The sequence below is a fragment of the Tenrec ecaudatus genome, chromosome 14, assembly GCF_050624435.1.
Source record: "Tenrec ecaudatus isolate mTenEca1 chromosome 14, mTenEca1.hap1, whole genome shotgun sequence".
NCBI lineage: Eukaryota > Metazoa > Chordata > Mammalia > Afrosoricida > Tenrecidae > Tenrec > Tenrec ecaudatus.
The window spans coordinates 28,716,315-28,734,041 of record NC_134543.1 but is presented as its reverse complement, the minus strand read 5'-3'; the positions used below and the strand labels follow the sequence as shown (position 1 = coordinate 28,734,041).

Here is a 17,727-nt window from a genome sequence, read left to right as displayed (position 1 = left end):
GCAGAAGCCCCAAATTGAACTGCTCTTCCCGAATCTGTCTAACCCGACAGGGCCTTCTGGAGAAAGGCTGCTCGTGCTCCTTGGTCTTGCCCCTGCCAGCAGTCAGGAAACTAGAGGGAAGGCATCCGTGGAGAGTCCAGAAGCCATGATGCTTGGTCTCCGGCTCCTTCCTCTCGGATAGTGTTGGTTGTGCAAGATGGCTTGTCACAGTCCTCCCGCTCTGCCACCACTGGCTCCCTCCTTTCTCTTCTTTCTTTGTTGTGCCAAAGTTTTGTATTTTCTCCCTTCCAAAGGAAATGGAAACCATAGGAGCCGAGAAAGAATAAGTATCTTTTACACTTAGATGTCTTCTTGACATAAGTTCTGTTGTTCAGCGTGGGGTGGGGTGGGGGCAGGGAGAAGCACGATGGGAGGGACAGTCCAGAGCGAGCCCAGAGCAACACTGCAATGGCACACGCTAGCTTAATGATATTTTAAAAATAATTTTTTAGCCCATAAGTCCAGGAGATTCACACCACTTAACTGGTCCGGGGTCAGCTTGCCAGCTGTGTAGAATTCAGCAGCATCTGTAGTCAATGACAAAGAAGAGCACAATTTTGTAGCATCGTTATTAACCCTGAACTGTGTTAATGTCTCCAGAATTTGACTGTCTCTCTGTTTCTCTTTCCTCTCACGATTACCCTCCGAGAGCCTCTGGGCCTCTGATAGGCGCTACTGCAGCAACCCTTCCCAGACCGGCCTTAGGCTGGGGCCTGGAGCGTGAGCTTGTGTGTTGTGCTGTGTTTGATTTCCAGAACTGTATGGATTTGACGTGCTCATAGATTCTGCTCTGAAGCCGTGGTTGCTGGAAGTGAACCTCTCTCCTTCTCTGGCCTGGTAAGTCTGTTTCACCCACTGGAAGAAGAGGACACGCCTTCAAAGAGCAACACTGAGACAGTGGGGGGTGGGGGGGGAGGACCATGTCTCTTAGGGGATTTCTTTTCCTTCCCTAGTTAATAGCTAGGGATTCCTAGAAGTTTTATATTTGGGTGGGGGGTGGGGCGTCTTATGATATGTTGTCAAAGTCGAAATGGCGATGAGGAATCCTCCTCAGTCAATTGATAAGGTATGTTTTCTGCCCACTGAGCGTCCAGGGGATAGTTCCTGCATCCATTTTCCCTCCCAGTTTAATAGTTTTCGTTTCTGTCTTCTGCTAATATGTAAGTGTTATAGCCCCTTTATTTCCAAAGGTTTGTATCAAATCAAATCCACACAGCCTGGGAAGCCATGGAGGAGCTGGAGCTCAAGTAGCATAGGTGATATCTGATCCTTCTGCCATGCCCCACGGTCCTGGTATCGAGCCAAGATGAAAGTATAAAAGCTTCAAGCAATTTTTTTTTAGGAATTTTTCTTTTAAAAATTTTAACCAACCTGTTGTTTAGAAAAGGTAATGGACTCTATTGCCTAACGACAGAAAGGATTCTGCTAATATTCTCAGCCGCAGCCAGAATTTCTATTAGCGACGCACTCATCTAAACAGACGCTTAGAGATCGAGGCCGGAGACCACCCAGTTGTTAAGTTGTAAGGATGAAGGATATTGGCAAAAGGCCAAGTGATCAAATCCAGACAGATGGGCTGCTTTGTGGAGGAGGTGCGGGGTGGTTTACCACCTGAGCGATAAGGTAGAGCAGGGTCCTGCAGACGCTTCAGGTGCTGTGTTGTACTCTGGTCAAGCCATCCTTCTGCAGATGCCCGGTCAGGTACCTTCTCCAGTGCAGCCCGTGAGAGCAGCACTTCGTGGGGCTGCCTGGTTTCCTGAGGCGAGAGACCTCACCATGAGAAGCGGGAGACATTTGGCGTTTCCTTCTCCCGCAGGTCTCTGTCAGACACGGGTTCTGGCCTTCATGGGTTTTCCTGTACACTGTCAGAGAGCCCCAGAATGAAGTTCAGGTCACCAGAGTCAGCGTAGGCTGGTTGCTGGAGGAACCCCTCAACCTAGAAGCCCGATGGGCTGGCGCTGCCTGAGGCGGGCGCTCTGCCTTCTGCCCATGCTCTCTCTCCTTGTGGACTCTTGCTGCATCACCTGGTGGCATTTTGGTGGTGTTTGCATTCAGTTCATTTATTTTAATTTCCCCCCTCACTTGCAAGACAAAGAAGATTGAAGTAAACCAAAAAAAATGAAGAAGACGGCAAAAAAGCCGAGAGGGCCAGAGTTTCTTCTGTTAGATGTGGGTTTGTCTGCCTGTTAATGGCAGCCGTGAAAACCTGTTCAGCTGGGTGACAGGCAGTGATAGAGAGCTCATGAAAGGGTGACCCTCGGCTCCCGTGTAGCGCTGTGACTGCCTACAGGAGGACACCGGAATGAGCCCCAGGCTTGCGTTTCCGGTGGGTTTGCCTGGGTGCCTGTGTCTGTTGGTTTCTCTGCCATACCCATGGATTTGATATGTGTTGGGTGTCTCTCCATGTGCCCTTTTAGAAACTTTACTCCCCGGGAGACCCACTCACGGGCAGCGATTCTTTTAACCTACAACATTATCAAATTGACTTATTGCTCTGTTCTGTTAGTGACGCACCTCTGGACCTCAAGATTAAAGCCAGCATGATTTCAGATATGTTCACTGTTGTCGGTGAGTTTCAACTAATGAACTAACTAACCATAACATCCGTTTTGCCCGGTTCTACAGGGATTGCCAGCTAGCTGCTCCTGAGCCCTGCTCAAATGTTTACTACTAAAAAAGAAATGCAGTTTCCAGGGAACTTTTTATATGTTTTACTCCTCCAGGTTCCATCCTGTGCTGAGGCTGAGACCTGGGCCACAGGAGATAGGAACCAAGGAAGAAAATTATGGAAGCAATGATCCAACAATCTGGAGAAAGTCTATTTGTCTCCAAACAGGGAAAGCAAAACCTACTGAAGAAGCCTTGTGCTGAAGGAGACTGGCCACAACTAAATAGTCTGCTGGTCTCCACGTGAGCCCCTCTGTAGTAGTCCAGCTGGAGCAGCTCAGGAAGAAATAACCCCCTTCTTGAGGGGATAAGCCCATACTGTGAAATGGAGTTGAGCAGTCAGGTGGATATGTTCTGGGTTTTGTTCTGCATGTGCATTTGGGTGTGTTTGTTTACTGTTTAAAGTATACTAGAAAGAAAGAATAAAATAGATTTGAAATGAATCTCATACTTGGCGTACGTACACATGCCATACAAGGTTGCTGCTCCAGACTGCCTCGCATGGGAATGGCCCCCTTCTGGCAAGTACATGAAATGAGCCACGGCTCAGTTTCTCAGCCACAGATAATCTACAGAGCCTGCTTTAGAAGTTGCCTATAGATCACTGTCAGCGCCAGCAGTAAAACGTGGAGCCGCACAAGGCCCCTCACCTACTTTGGGATTCTCCCCCTCAAATACGTTGATTTTCCAGTCAGCGGCCAGGAAGCCACTTTATAATAACTCGGTGTTCAACAACAACCTCGGGTTTTGAAATGGTGGCTGGCACTGTACTTGTGCGATTGTGAAAAATCCAGGTCCCGTTTTCAGGGTCACCTTTGGGCCACTGAGGCTGATTGTTCTGTCTCTTGATGGTGAGTCAGCGTCGTTTTTTGGCAGCAACACTGAGCTTCCACGCCTTGAAGGTGCAGTGAAGCCTGCTAATCTCCTAGAAAATGACAAGCTTTACTATTGCCTCTTCCACCATCGGCAAGCGAATGGTTTTGGAGCTGTCACTTAATTCCAGCCCCACTCTGAGAACAACTTGTGTGACATGGCCCTGCTTGATGCTCACCCTTATGAAGAGATCACTGAAGATAGAGGCGCTACAGCAAAGGGTGGTGAAGGAAGCAGGTGGTGCCCGCCTGTCAAAACGAACAGTGCCTGGGGTCTGAAAGGTGTATAGGCAAACAAAGCAGCTATTTAAGTGAGTGCCAATGAAGTCCACAGGGAAGAAGCACACCAGCCTGTGTGATCCAAGGGTGATAAATTAAAAATATATATAAATCTGAATGAGGGAATGGTGTCAGGGCTTAAATTTTGAAAACCCAATTTGCAGAAGGCTATAGATAACAGTGGGGGCCCAAAATCCATTTTCAGGGTCTCAACATGGAGCAATCCTGTGGTGAATCTCCTCGGACCAGAGTCGAGGGCTGTGAATTACCTTGCTGTCAGGCAGAGAGGAGGGTAAACTTGATTCTGGCAGATGTAATTAGGTTGAAATGCCATATCTTATCATTTGATCTTCCTCTTGACCCATTGGAAATTTGTTCTAGTTTTTAATATTTCCTGCTTTTTTTCCCTCAATTGAGGTTTTCTCTCTGATTTATTTTAATATTGCTGGTCCTTTTCTATCTTTGCTGTTTTGTTTTGTTTTTGTGTGTTTCCCAGTATTTGAAGTCCAGTATAGGCAAATGTATAAAGATGATAACTGGGGTAATGGCTTATTGGGGGTGCAGGGAGCTGGGGGGAGGCTGTAGGGAAATAGGGAACAATTACTGGGGACATCTGATTTTGGGGATGATGTTTGTACATCTGTCTCTTTTTAAATCATTTTATTAGGGGCTCGTACAACTCTTATCACAATCTATCCATTGTGTCAAGCGCATTTGTATATTTGTTGCCATCATCATTCTCACAACATTTTCTTTCTACTTGAGCCCTGGTATCAGCCCCTCATTTTATCCCGTCCCTCCCCGCCTCCACCTCGCTAACCCTTGATAATTTATAAATTGTTATTATTTTGCCATGTTTTACACTGTCCGACATTTCCTTTTGCCCACTTTTCTGTTCTTATATGTAGATACTTGTAATCGGTTCCCCCTTTCTACCCCACCTTCCCTCCACCCTCTCAGTATCACCATTCTCACCACTGGTCCTAAAGGGTCCATCTGTCCTGGATTCCCTGTGTTTCTAGTTCCTATCTGTACTAATGTACATCCTGTGATCTAGCCGGATTTGTAAGGTAGAATTAGGATCATCATGGTGGAGGGTGGGGTGGGGAGGGGGAAGGAAGCATTAAAGTACTAGAGGAAAATTGTATGTTTCATCATTGCTGCACTGCACCCTAACTGGCTTGTGCCCTACCTGAGACCCTTCTGTAAGGGGATGTCCAGTTGCCTACAGATGGGCTTTGGTTCTCCACTCCGCACTCCTCCACATTCACAATGATAGGATTTTTTGTTCTTTGATGCCTGATATCTGATCCCATCAACACCTCTTGATCACACAGGCTGGTGTGCTTCTTCCATGTGGGCTTTGTTTCTTCTCAGCTAGATGGCCACTTGTTTACCTTCAAGCCTTTAAGACCCCAGATGCTATAGCTCTTGATAGCAGGGCACCATGAGCTTTCTTCACCATGTTTGCTTATGCACTCGCTTTGTCTTCAGCAATCGTGTTGGACAGGTGAGTATCATGGAATGCTAGTTTAATTGAACAAAGTATTCTCACATTGAAGGAGGACTTGAGTAGAGGCCCAGTGTCCATCATCTATCTTAATACTAAACCTATAAATAGATGCACATAGATCTATTTCCCCATCATCATACATAAATATATTTACATAAGTGCATGCCTGTATTTAGAGCTCTATAAATGCCCTTTGCATCCTAGCGCTTTCCTCTAATTTCTTTTACTTTCCACTTGTCCCACTGTCATGTTCAGCCTTCATTTGGGTTTCAGTATTTCCTCTGTTACATTACCCTTGATCAAGCCCTACCAGACCTCCTACACCCTCCTCACCTCCAGTTTTGGATCACTTGTTGTTCCCTTGTTCTTCCCTTCCCCCACCTCCTCTTCTCCCATGTCCACCCTCACCTCCAGAACTGTTGGTCCTGTTGTTTTCTCCTCAGGATTGTTTATCCCACCTGTCTTACCTAGATAGACCTGCAGAGATAATATGCACAAAAACAAGACAGAGCAAAACAAAGCAACAAAAGAAAACAAAACAACATCAACTAAAAAACAATGACACACACAAAAGAAAATCCTGTAAATAGTTCAAGGTCTGTTTGTTGACCTTTGGGAGTGTTTTCTGGTCAAGTCTTATGGAGTGCCACACCTTGGCCCCAAGGTCTATTTTTGGTGTTCCTCCTTGCTTCCTTGCTCTACTCCCTTTGCTGTCCTGTTGCACGCCCTTAGTGTTTTGCCTCCGTGTGGTGGGGTCAGATTGGGCGCAATTCCCACACTGTTTCTGCAGCGTGGTTCCCTGTAGGGCTATGGGTCAGTGAGGGATGTCGTGTCTCGTAGTGGGGCCAGCCATATGGTCCTCTGCGTTAGCTGCTCTGAGCAGGAATATCATCTTGGAAGCTTGGTGGGCCAGGCTGTACATCTGTTTTTAATACAACTGAACTGTGGAACTGTATGACACGTGAATTGTATCTCAAAACGTTTTTTGGTTTGTTTTTTTTTTCAAATGGCCCCTTCAGGATTTGTGTGTCAAGATCCTTCCCAGCGGGCGTCCACCCGGCCCATGTATCCCAACTTTGAGACTTCCAGGAGAAACCCTTTTCCAAAGCCACAGGTAAGCCCGGTCAGCAGCGGGGAGCCCACAGAACCTTCGCGGGGAATGGCAGCTGGTGTAGATGGGCCATCCGAGGCTGCTGCGGCCCAGGAGAGCAGAGGTTTGGGGTCCCCTCAGGCAGGAGGCGCTCTGTCCAGCTGTGGCCCCTGGGCACGTGCTCGCAGTGCTTTCGACACACTGCCCTCTCTGCTGTCTGATGCTGTCCCCTCTCTGGGCTGCGGCCTGCCTCGTCTCGCCTCGCCTCGCCTCTCTCCCTGTTGTGGACACCTCCTCCTGCCCCAGACTGATGTGCTCACGGAGCAGGCACAGAGGCAGCCTCCTCCTTCCTCCTCGTCACTCCACTGCGTTCTTATTGACGTTCACTTCGCTTCAGATGATGGGCAGCTGCAGAAGCGTCTTCTCTACAAGGGCCTCTCTTCAAAGGGGCCCTCACGGGGGCTTGCGGTAAAATGCAGGAAGTGTCCTCAGAAACGTGCCCGTCAGCAAGCTCGGCTGTGATCGGTCTCTGCGCCAGTCTTTGCCTGCCTGGCCTGCGTTGTTGTTCTAGCCCAGCCAGGCACGCTGGCCACTCACGCCTTCCTCTGACCCTTCACTGCCTGTTGAGACCCTGTCAGCTTCCACACCTGTGCTTGGGCCCCAAGGATCGCTCCTCTGAAAGCTTCCCCGCTGCGCCGGCTCGCACATCACGGAGCCCTTTCTACTAAATCCATCCTGCTCTGCCACGACCTTTGCCCCTCATCGCCCTTCTCTGCTGCCTCTGTGTTGCGGTGCTGTGCAGTCAGGGATTTGGTGCTTGAGACTGTTCTCTCCCTGGCTGGATGATAAGCTCTTCGGAGGTCGAAGCAATTTCCTCTTCTCTCTCTCCCCTTCCTGACTCCTGTGGCCCCTGCTGCTCTTCCGTCTGCTTGCCCAGCTCATGCAGTGGTGCCCTGTGTGCCCGGTACACCTGTGCACTGTCCTTTTCCGGCACACTTTCCATCAGCAGGGCCTATAGTTAGGTGACTTCTGGCCTGGGATAGGCAGCAGAGGGATGTGCCCGAGGTCCCCTGCAGAGCGCCCCATCTCTTCTCCCGGGGCCTGCGCTATGAAGAATGTGCCCCAGGTCATGGCCAGGCAGGAGTGCAGGCTCAGTATTGTCTGTCAGTCTCCCCTCTAGTGTCAGGAGAAAGCACAAACTAGATTTTAAAATATTGCTAACTCCTTTATGTAATTTGTACAGTTGCAAGTGTCTGTGGGCTGGATTCCATCTTTGGACCGCCTTCCTGTGGCCCCAAGCTCTAGAATGACTCCCTCCTGGGAGCTGTGATGGGGAAACAGGGTGCGCTCCACCTCTAGGGTGCGGTCTTGGATTAGAAGTAATCCATGCTCCGGGGCATCATCACAAACAAAGGCGTTGTGTAAAATTTCAGCACAGAAACGTCATGGATGATTTCGGTAGACCTGGAAAACCTAGTTTAGGCAATCCTTGGCCAAGGGCTTCCTCAGTACCTGTGGCAGAGACTGTGTACAGGTTTGTCTTCCTGTCCAGCTTGAGCACAGTTCTGCCAAATTTCCCTCTTAAAGGGTAGCCGAGGTCAATCTTGGCAGCAGGGGTCCCGTGCCCAGCACGCCCATCAGCTTTTATTGGGGACCTTTTGCACGTCCTATGGAGTCACCATTTGTTTTGTTGACTAGTAGGTACTGGCAGGACGTCATCCACAGGCGGCCTCCAGGACGCTTCTGGAAAGGGAGTGCGGATTAGTGGTGTGGCTGTGAGAAACACACGGACCAGGGCGCTCGTTACCACCAGGGTCTTCCGTGCCCAGGAATAAGCGTGTGCTCTCTGTAGTGAGCAGGTGAAGCCGGGGCTGGCGACCCCGTGGGGAAAGCGGTGTGCGAAGGACTAATAAACACACTGACCTGCCAGCCACCTAGTGTGGAGAGCTCAAGCTTCGGTCTCTCACGAGACCCTGTTTTTCCTTTTGACCAAAACGGAATGGAAAATGCAGACTTCTTAGGAGAAGATGAGGCTTCATTCCATTTCTCTGTCTTTTATAGCGTCCCGTGTCTGCACAGTTTCACTCATCAAATGCCAAGCAGGTAAGTTCTGGATTGTTTGCAGACTTTGCTTGAATTTCATTTCCATGCCCCTCACCACCACCACCCCTACCGAAAGCTTTATTTATTTATGTAGCTTAGTCAGTCTTTTTGCAGAACCGATTTTGTGCATCTGCATTTCGTACTGTTGAGCAGCGTGAAGGAGCGCAAACGGAGCTCGGCCTGCATGTGGGACAGAGGAGTGGAGGGTGCAGGAGGAGGGCGCCGGGCTTCTCTCGTCCTGTTAGTGGTTGTCCAGTGGAGGCCATAGGCTTGGGGGAACAGCTTCACAGATGCAGCTTTTGCTCTGACCTGAGTATCACGGTTGCAGCTTACTATTAGAAACTGTGGGTGTTGGGCTGTAATTGTGTCTCCTAGCAGTTGGCCTTTTTATACATCGTGTTTTGACCTTTTCTGAATCTTAGAAACTCTGCTATAGTTACTACCTCCAGTCCTAGCTGGCTGCCTATAAAGAACGACAAAGTATTTCTTCTTTCTCTCTGATTGACGTTTGTTTTCTTTCTCTTCTTGAGTGCAGTTATCTGAGCCTACCGACCACTTTCTAGTGTCTTTTCTGGGGGGCTAGGACAGCGGTGGGGACACTGCTCCTGCTGTTTGCTTCTATGGGGTGGAGGCATGTTCTCCTACATAAGTGTGTCACTTGCAACTCTTAGCTCTTTGCAAAATGCTCCCAGTGTATTTATGTTGGCCCTTGTTCTCTCTGATAAGGTTTCTGGTGAGCTTGGCAGCTTCAGTTGTCATTTCCTTAGCTACCGTTTCCGATAAAATGACTTATATGGTTTATGTAAATCCACAAAATGGCAACACCAACAAAGAGAGAGAGAGAGAGAGAGAGAAGACTACTCAGCTGGTGGCCTTGTTAGATTTGGTAACTGGTTAAAGTGCTCTGTAATCGGCGCCCTGGTGTTTAGCTGCTTGAATTCAAGTTTCTGTAATAGCATTTTATACAGCTGTTTATACCTGATATGTGCTAGCTGTTATCTGCGGCAGGGAGGTGGGGGCGGGGAGTTGGCACACACAAAAGCAAGGCTCTTAAGAGCTTACATTCAAAATAATCTGTGTCAGGAGGACACTAAAAGCACTATTGCGCGCAGCCTTCTAAATTTGATTCCAAAGAAGAGGCTTTGGGATGTAATTCTAATCTTAATTTTTCTTTCTGTACCTTAATTCTGTTACATTAGTGACATTGCTTGAATTTCATAGGTTGTAATGAATCCCTTGTTGGTGAGCCAGGCTGCTTTCTAGTAGTTGCGTATTTGCAAACAGCAGGCCTTCCTGACCTCATTCAGCTTGCTTTACGCACGTGGACATCTGGGGCTCCCAGCGCGCAATGCCGTATTCTTGTTTGTCAGCATCTCTTTATCAGTGGAGTGAGTGCTCTCACCTCTGCCGTCGTTGTCGGGACACGTTTCATCAGATCTAAGTGGAAGAGGAAAGGCATCCACTGCTCTCATTTCCATCACGGCGTCAGCTTCTTCCTTATTGCTGCCTGGTTGCCGAGCGATTCAGTTTGGGGCGTCTTGTCAGCCCCACCTTTTTGAATCTGTTAGCACGTGCTACATCGCTCCCCTTTTCCAGGGCTGTCTGTGGTTCAGAATCCCTGTGCCCCCGTCAGACATTATTTATTAGTGTTACAAAGGCAACACAGGACTATGAACTTTAGACTTCGGGTCCTGATCAGTCAAGCACGTGTCTAGTCTGAGCTTTCCAGTGCTTTGGTTTCCTGGCCCCATGAGGTTTGTCCATCGCACTGTGCTGACTTCACGGCGACCCGTCAAGAAATACATTCGTATAGCTCAGTACAAAAACACCCAGGGAGGTAGAGGTGACCTAAAACATACATGTGAGGGGGCTTCAAAAGATTACGGGAAACATGGAATGAAAGGTAATGGAATTCTTCCAGAAATTTTTGGAAGCCTTCTTATAAGGTGTGTTGTTTTAGGTAAGAAGTACAACCATTCTTAGATCTTGAACAGGTTTCCTTCCCTCTCTCAGAGCCAGTTCCCACTTCTGCCCACTGAGTTTGAGAACACCTATGCAGAGTTATGGTGAGAAAGCAGAGGCCACCAGTAAACCGTGTACGATGGTGCTGGACCCACAGTTTACACCTTCGCGTCCTGTTCAGACTCTCCTTTTGGTGTCACCAGTACCTGATGCCATTTTGTCGGTCAGCTCTGTAGCCTTGGTGTGCGTGTTTGCTGTCATGCACACATTGCCGTGTTCTTTCTCTGTCCATCCAGGTAAACTCAACCTGTATCGACTCCTAAATTCCCCTTCTAGCTTGAATCACTGGCATTTATCTTATCTTAGTCAGACTTTTTTTTATCATGGAACCCAATGCCACACAAAATCATACTTAGAAATGTTTTCTGTTTTTGCCATGGTATACTCACTGGGTCATGACACTAAACTTGAATTGGATCTATGATTTAGCGTAAAAATGTTGCAAAGTTTTTTTCAAATGCTTCTCTAAAATCCAAAGGCATTTTTATACATTTGCTGTATTCCCCAGCCCTCCCCGCACCTTTCTTTGAAGCATAACATTTTAAAAACGTAAAAGCCTATTTTAAGATAAATAAAGCAATCTCCAAAGAACTCTTCTCACGAGCACATTGAACTCTCAATGTGTATGGGTTTGCTGTTTCTTCCTCCGGTTTAATATCCCTTCCATTGTTTTAGTAGGGATTCGAGGTAGAGTTATCAGGTGGCACCCTGGGAGCACACGTCCTACATTTATAAAGATTGGTTCCACATTTGCTCTTTCTTAATCCTCTGATACCCTCTCACTTCTTCATATGCCATTCGTCACTGTAAATGGCTTCGGTAAGTTTCTGTAGTTTTGTAATAAGAAACCAACAGCTGTGCTGAGAGAGAAAGATGGGAAGCCCCCCGGGGCGGTTCTGCCCTGTGCTGTGGGGTCGCCATGAGCTGGCATCAACTCCATGGCTGCAGTTTGGGCTTTGGTCTCCTGTCTGCGTTCTTCCCTCCCAACTCGGTGCCATCTTGCCCGGAACAGCGACTCTTTAAATTCAGAGGAGCTTGCTTTGCCTGTTGCATTTCAGCGACCCCTTGGAGTCCGTGCCACTAGAGAACCCCGTAGAGCCGCAGCGTGGCTTGCATCTGTCCTCTGTTGGGCCGGCCAAGCACTTTGCAAATCAGTTTGCCTAATTTGTTTCCCTTTTAATCTCGTTGGCACTCATATACCCTTTGAGTTGCTGTATTCCCTCCGCCGCCGCCCCCCCTATCTTTTCTTTGTCTCACTTTTCCTCCTGCCTTGGTCTCCAGTTCCTGTCTCACCCCTTTACAGCAGGTGGGGGCATCCAGCCACTGGCGCAGCAGAATAGTGGAGCCTTGTGGTGCCTGAAGAAGTGCGTTTCTTCTATTGTGAATGGACTCATTCTGGCAGACCCCGTATTGATTAAACATTTTTTACTTGTTAACTTTCAAAATCACGTATTTTAAAGATTGAGGAACCTACATGGACAGAATACTTTTTTTGTCTTTTGAGTCTTACGTTTTCTAGCTGTTCTTCTCCCAAATACAGGAACCTGGGTGGATTTGGGAGAAGCATTGAAGGATACTTTAGCCCCCAGTAGCTACAACTTGTCACTTTTCATTCCTCTTTCCCTTTTAGCCGCTCCCTCATTTAGATTAATATGAACCAATGAACAGATTCCAGACGGTCCTTCCCACATGTTTCCCCTCTGGGCTAGCACGGGCCTTCTTCATCTGATGGGGCCGCATGACCCTTCTCCGCCCAGGGAACCCCGCCCCGCCCCTGCCAGAATGCCCATCAGCATTCACGCACCTCGTTCTTCCCCGCAGCATCTCGCCGCATCGTGCGTTCCGAGTGGCAAAAGAACGCTGTGAGTCTCTGAGAGCAGCTCTTTGAGAGTTGATGAGCCCAGAAGTGGGAGCGCCTGGGGCTGCTGGCGGGTTTTGGATTGGTGGAGAGGTAGGCCACGTCACGGAGGTCTCAGTCAGCAGGGAGCTAGGAATAGTATCCCATCGTAGAGCAATCCCATCACGATGGCCTTAGAGGTAGGCATCGCCTGCTGGCGGCACTTTTTATCAGTGAGTGCCACGCCTTTCTTCCGGGAGGAGTCATTCCCAGCATAGGAAACCATACGGCTTTCTGGTTTAAAATGGCCAGTGTCACTTGGTGGCAGTAATGGTACGATTATGCTCGATCCAATCGAATTATGGATCGCCGTACTCTCTGTAAGAGCTCCCAATGAAATGATTAAAAATAAGTAAGTAACTAACTTGGCCAGTATCAGTCCATTTACAGCTCGCTAGTGTTTAGGCTGTGGATCTTCATGCATTCCATTCCATCTTGGATGACTTGGAATTTTCCTAGATTCGTACTTTAAATATCCCCTGTTCCGATCATTGTCAGATGTTTGCAACTGTTGCTCCTTTCCATGAGTCATTTCCTATCAGCAGAAGAAGATTCCACAGGCTTAACGGGACCCGTGGCTTTACGGTGGTCTCCTCAGTCGCATTGGGAGGGGCCTCCATCCCTAGGGGCCCGGCCTCCAGCACTGTGTCCGACGATGTCCAGCCTCCTTCATTGGGCCCTCAGTATCCGACAGTGTTTGGAAGCTGTGTGTGTCGTTTTCAGCAGCGGAGGGAGGAGCGGGGTCTTCTTTGTCTGCTCCTAGAAAATAGTGTTCACTGCACGTGTGCTGATGCAGACACACCTCGAAGCCTCCAGTTAGTATTTTGGCTTTTCCAAATTATAAACTGAATAACATGTTCACAATCTAGAGACTTATTTTTTTATGGTTATGTGAAGTATACAGGTTTTCTTCCTGAATACTTAAACTTTCCCTTTGATTTCCCCTCTTTTTTTCCACAGCCACTGTTTAGTCTCAGAGAGTTAAAATTTCCCCACAATTCTGAAGTTTCAATTCCAATCATGATTGAGCGGCATGTCAACACATTCGTTTACTCTTTTACATGTCCAAGAGTTCGTTTGTTTTATTTCATTTCCTCCCCTGCACCAATGCTCTGCAGATGAGACAGTAAAACTAAACAGATAAAGATCTCTGCTTTCCCAGGACACTTGCACTTGCTGATTTCATAGTTTTATTTACACGGCTCGCTCTTATTTATATAGCTCTTTTCTTTACAGCCCTCATTCTCTGAAAATTCTTGAGTTTTGATCTCCCAAGGTTATACATTTCCCGCCTCTAAAGGTAAAACCGGTGTGGTCATTTGTGGGTGTTGGTGACAGAAAAGATCACTAGTCAGGTACCAGAACATGCTGATAGATTGTCTACAAGGGGAGAAAAAGACTAGCTCACAGTAAGGCTTTCTCTCTTGCTGGAACTTACTTCAAGAATGATCATTTGTATCCACATTGCTCGAATGATCTCTTCTCCTTGCTGCTTGGCAACATTGTAGGTCTCGTTCCGTCAGTCACCCCCCTGTTGCCGTAACCTGTACGGTCAGGCTGCTTGCCTGCACGCAGACTTCCATCACACTTCTCTGCCTGCATCACCGCCAGAGGGACTTGGACTTTGTCTTCAGTTGGCTTCCTTGACCATCATTCAGAAACTAAAAGAGCCCACATCATCTTTGGGACCAGTGAGGAACATGTCCCACTTGGCTGCTTCTCTGGAATGTTGTCTTTGTCCCAAGTCTCAGCTCCTCTCTGACACTGGTGACACATCTCTGTACTTGAGCCCTTGAGTTGGAACACATCCCAGAGGGCATCAGCTTCACCCGTGACATTATCAATTGCTGCTTGCTTTCATCTCTCCGATCTCTGTGCTCCTCACTCTGGAGAATAAAATGTATACCTGCTGGAAGATGACACCTTTGACTTCTCCGTGTGGCTGCTTCCGGAGTGTCTCCACATCCTCCCAGGTGTCAGATGAGCGGGAAGCACTGGATTAGAAAGCCACGTGTTTTCTTTCTCAGTCTTCACAGTTGCCCGACAGCTCTGCTTCTGCTCCTGGCCCGTGATTTTACCACCAGCTCTCTCTCCTTGGCTGCCCAGAGATGCAGGCTAATTGATTAATTATGGAAAATGAGCTATTGGCTTGACCATGTATGTACTGGGGAAGATAATGATGCCGAGGGGTGAACCAAGGACAGTGAAGAAAGATGACAAGCATGTTTGTATCTCCTTCCCTTCTCTCCAGCGTTCCCGTCCGCTCTCTGCCAGCGACGCAGAAATGAAGAACCTGGTGGGCTCTGCCCGGGAGAAGGCGTCCGGGAAGCTAGGTGGCTCTGTGCTTGGTCTGTCCATGGAGGAGGTAAAGAAAGCTCCGTTTCCAGCCTTTGTGGGTTACCCCAGGGTTCATTGCATGTAACTGTGTGATTCATCATGTTAATGTCAGGCTTATCCCTCCCACTGAAAAAGGCAGCCTCGGATGGAGGATTGCGCCTCAGCAAAGAGCGTTTGACCGGCCTCCGCGATCCGCCTGCCAGGCTTCTCCTGCTCACGGGCCACAGCCCCCTTCTCTGTCCTGGCTCGCTCCGCGTGCCTTCCGGTTTCCAGATGGGCATCACTTGCTTCTCTCTTCTGCCATCTAGATCAAAGTGTTGCGGCGAGTGAAGGAGGAGAATGATCGGAGAGGTGGATTTATTCGAATATTCCCCACATCAGAGACCTGGGAACTATATGGGTGAGGTGACTACCTTTTGCCCCCTCAGTCTGTGCCTCAGGTCCACAGAATCGGATTAATTGTGAGCCGGTGTCATCACTGGTCTCTGCCTGGTGCCCTGTCTTCATTATTGCTATGTGTTTCATAACGTGACTGTCACTCATCCCAAGAACTGGAGCAGTAGCAGTGGTGTAATCTGTTCCTGACACGTAAACGCCTCATTCGCCGTCTTAAGCGTCCAACCCAGGGGGAGCCCTGAAGTTGGTGTTTCTTAGTAACTTTGATGAAAAAGTCTTTTATCTCCATGATACATAAACTGTGTATTGTTTATTTATTTGAGCTTTTTATTGTGAATTAGGTTAAGGTTTACTGAGCAGACTGTCCTGTAGTGTGTGGGTTACACTCATTCTGACTGGACACATCCATTTCCACCCCCTCATTGTACCAGCACTCAACCCACTTCCTCCCGGTGCTTCCCATTCCCACGCCTCCTCCTTTCCCAGCCCTCTGCACACTGTCCTTGGGAGACCACTGCCTCGTGGTGTGTAAGGGGATGGGCTTAGACGCAGGCGTGAACGGTGCCTGCGGCTCCCATCAGCCCCTCGGTTTTGAGTCTCATCCGCGTTTCTCTCCCGCTCCACTCAGGACTTGCCCCGGGTTCTCGTTAGAACAGGTGCTGCTCCTAGCCGGCCACCACCCAGTTCTCCTCGGTCCTTCCAGCATTGTGAGGACTGATGTCTGTGTGGCCCGTTCGTTTCTTGGACTGATTACTTTTCTTTATTCCAGCTAGGAGAGACCGTATATGTACCTTAGATGGCTGCTCGTGAGATTGTTTGTTGTTTAGCAGTTTTATTGAGATTTAATTCACATATCATACAATTCAGTAGTTCATTCACATCAAGAGGAGCTGTACCGCAGTCATCACCCCCATCAATTTTTGAACATTTGCTGCTTTTATTTGTTTATTTAAAAATAATCATTTTTATTGGGGGCTCTTACAGCTCTTAGAACATTCCATACATCAATTGTGTCAAGCATATTTGTGCATATTCACGTTTTCTTCTTTCTCACACTCATCGTGATGCGCTCTTCATGAGCTATTGTCTTTGTGGACTGCGTGAGGCCGGTTGCCTTGGTTGCCCCAAGATTGCCCTGTGTTCTTGAACGTGATGCTGTCAAGTTGGTTCTGACCCATATTGCCCCTGAGCACAGCAGAGGGAAACCTGCGTCATGTCACCCCTGTGGGTCTTGCGTCTTCCCTGTTGTGAGCTCTGAGCACATGTGGCAGCCGCTGTGCAGATCCAGCCCCACTGGGCTCTTGATCTTCTCTGCGGACAAGTAGGCCCCCTCTACGGACATAGGGATCAATAAATAGAAAGCTCATGCTTGGGTTTTCTTCAGAAGTAAGTGGAAGGATTTTTTTAATGGTTTTTTGTTTTGGGGTAAAAATGTGAGGTTTTGCATTTCTTAGAACACAACAGCTTTAAGGAATGACCATGGTGCCTCCACTCTGAGTGCTTCGCCATGCAGCGTGGTAATTTGAGTACCTTTTCCCAGGCTTTTTAGAGATAGCCCCTTAGGATGTTCTTTATGGATTCAGTCCCCAAATGCAGGAGGAATGTGCCAGATGAGGCCAAAGTGCCACCTTTGTTTCTGACAGTCTTGGCTGGGAGGCCCAGTGCCCTGGTTCTGTCTGGCTGCAGACCCTCCAAGGCTGTTGATAGGCCAGGCTGAGCTGAGCTGTGTTAACGAGGTAGAAGCAGAGGATGTGTGCTTTCTAAGGGGAATTGTTTCCCAAGGGAAGGAAAAGCCATGCTCATTAGAGTGTGTTCTGTTTATTTTATCTTAATTATTAATCAGATAAGCCCTCTCCACCCTCAGGCTTTCGAGAAAAGAGACTGAGAGAGGCCAGGAATGTTAAACTCATTGAACTGCCTTCACTTCGTATGTGGAAGATACTTGCATCCACTAACAAATAGGCCCTTTTATTAGTATGTGTTTGTTGAGTGCCAGCCAAGCATCCAGCACTTTACGCGGTGCTTTGGAGCATAAAGTAAACATTAGATGGGATCTCTCTGCCCTTTGAGAGTAAGCAGTGTGACTGCGGAGGAGTGATTTATATATAAAGTAAAAATTGTGCGTATTTGTGTCGGTTTTTGCAATTAAAATGCACTTTGTGCACATCATTCCCATTTTCTTGATGAGGAAATGAAGGGTGAGTAAAGCCATATGGCTTGCCCATGATCACACACTGGCCTCTCATTTAGGAATTCTTACTGTGAATCCTACTTTTTGCTTCCTGCTTCATGGTACCTTGCTACTTTGTACTAGGGGAAGCAGGCCCCCCAAGAGAGGACTGGGGTCCTTTAGATAAGGACCCCCTTTCTGCAGACTTGGAGCATCTGTCGGATAAGGGTTCACACCGTAGGGTGGACGAAGTGCTTCTTGAAGATGAAACCCAAGCAATTGCTTCTGACTCCCAGCAGGCCCATAGGGCAGAGCAGGCCCCCCCCCCCCCCCCTACGCACG

General features: G+C 48.2%; 1 protein-coding gene across 7 annotated transcripts in view; it reads left to right on the top strand.

Annotated features, from left to right (window-relative positions):
• Nucleotides 1-17,727, top strand: part of TTLL5 (tubulin tyrosine ligase like 5) — a 272,493-nt gene that overhangs the window by 72,565 nt on the left and 182,201 nt on the right. For all 7 annotated transcript variants that reach the window (XM_075531002.1, XM_075531000.1, XM_075530999.1 and 4 more), the window contains exons 13-18: nucleotides 795-876; nucleotides 2,546-2,607; nucleotides 6,390-6,484; nucleotides 8,522-8,563; nucleotides 14,734-14,847; nucleotides 15,128-15,219. In XM_075531002.1, coding sequence (XP_075387117.1) covers nucleotides 795-876; nucleotides 2,546-2,607; nucleotides 6,390-6,484; nucleotides 8,522-8,563; nucleotides 14,734-14,847; nucleotides 15,128-15,219 — 487 coding nt within the window. The remainder of the gene's footprint in view (nucleotides 1-794; nucleotides 877-2,545; nucleotides 2,608-6,389; nucleotides 6,485-8,521; nucleotides 8,564-14,733; nucleotides 14,848-15,127; nucleotides 15,220-17,727) is intronic.